General features: G+C 50.1%; 1 protein-coding gene across 1 annotated transcript in view; it reads left to right on the top strand.

The window, feature by feature from the left end:
* LOC122543270 (hydroperoxide isomerase ALOXE3-like) overlaps window positions 1-1,261 on the top strand; it is a 38,975-nt gene that overhangs the window by 4,758 nt on the left and 32,956 nt on the right. Inside the window, exon 3 of the mRNA XM_043681749.1 lies at window positions 464-545. Coding sequence (XP_043537684.1) covers window positions 464-545 — 82 coding nt within the window. The remainder of the gene's footprint in view (window positions 1-463; window positions 546-1,261) is intronic.

Genomic DNA, 1,261 nt, shown 5'->3' with positions numbered 1-1,261 from the left:
GTGTGAGGACGGCGATGAGGGTAAGGTTGGGGGTCAGTGAGGGTGAGGATGGGGTCAGTGAGGGTGGGGATGGGGTCTGTGAGGGTGGGGATGGGTATTTGCCTCTTCATTCAGTGCTACAATGGGTTGAAGTCCTGTCTGAGGCAGACTGCAGAGATGTAACCTGGTTGTGTAAACTGTGTGTGCCCCTGGCTGGGTGCAGGTCCCCAGGCCGAGCGTCTCTCACTGTGGTTTCACTCACAGCCTGGAAAAGATTGCTGGGGGGTTGGTGGGAGGGGGGCAGGTGGTGTTGTTGAGTTGGGGAAGGTATTGGCTGATTGGCAAAACAGCCATTGAGTGTCAAACTTGTCAGGCACAGAGCCAGAGAGAATCAAAAACTAAATCTCATCTCCCTTTGAATTGTGATTGTAAGAGAATGTGATTGTGCTGCAGTTCTGTGTTTTTTATTATTGTCCTCACCCAGCTCGCAGAAAGGATGAGTATCGATCAACCATCCTTGACCAGCACTGGGTCGATGAGTTAAGGAGACGGCAGGAAGCCTATCAGTGAGTATTGCAGCTAGTATCTCAGTGTTAGAATAAGAAGAAATGTTGGCACTAAGTAATAAAATCACTGCCTTCAAGCTGATCTATTTGGGGCCCTGTCCCTCTCCTTGGAGTGAGGACAGTGTTGAGGGAGCTCTGCTTTTAATTTAAAAAAAAAGAGGGAGCTTTACTCTGTATTTAATCCTGTGCTGACCCTGTCCCTGGGAGTATTTGATGGAGGGTTGTATAGAGGGAGTTTTATTCTGTATCTCGCCCTGTGCTGACCCTGTCCCTGGGGGTATTTGATGAAGGGTTGTATAGAGGGAGGTTTACTGTGTCTCACCCTGCGATGTCCCTGTCCTGGGGGTATTTGGTGGAGGGTTATATAGAGGGAGGTTTACTGTGTCTCACCCTGTGCTGACCCTGTCCCTGGGGGTATTTGAGGGAGGGTTGTTAGGGGGGAGTTTAACTTTCCTGTGCTGACCCTGTCCTGGGAGTATTTGATGGAGGGTTGTATAGAGGGAGGATTATTCTGTATCTCGCCCTGTGCTGACCCTGTCCTGGGAGTATTTGATGGAGGGTTGTATAGAGGGAGGTTTACTGTGTCTCACCCTGCGATGTCCCTGTCCCTGGGGGTATTTGATGGAGGGTTATATAGAGGGAGGTTTACTGTGTCTCACCCTGTGCTGACCCTGTCCTGGGGGTATTTGATGGAGGGTTGTATAGAGGGAGGTTTA

Source organism: Chiloscyllium plagiosum, chromosome 43 (genome assembly GCF_004010195.1).
Source record: "Chiloscyllium plagiosum isolate BGI_BamShark_2017 chromosome 43, ASM401019v2, whole genome shotgun sequence".
NCBI lineage: Eukaryota > Metazoa > Chordata > Chondrichthyes > Orectolobiformes > Hemiscylliidae > Chiloscyllium > Chiloscyllium plagiosum.
The sequence above is the reverse complement of the archived record's forward strand: the minus strand, read 5'-3'. Positions and strand labels throughout refer to the sequence as shown.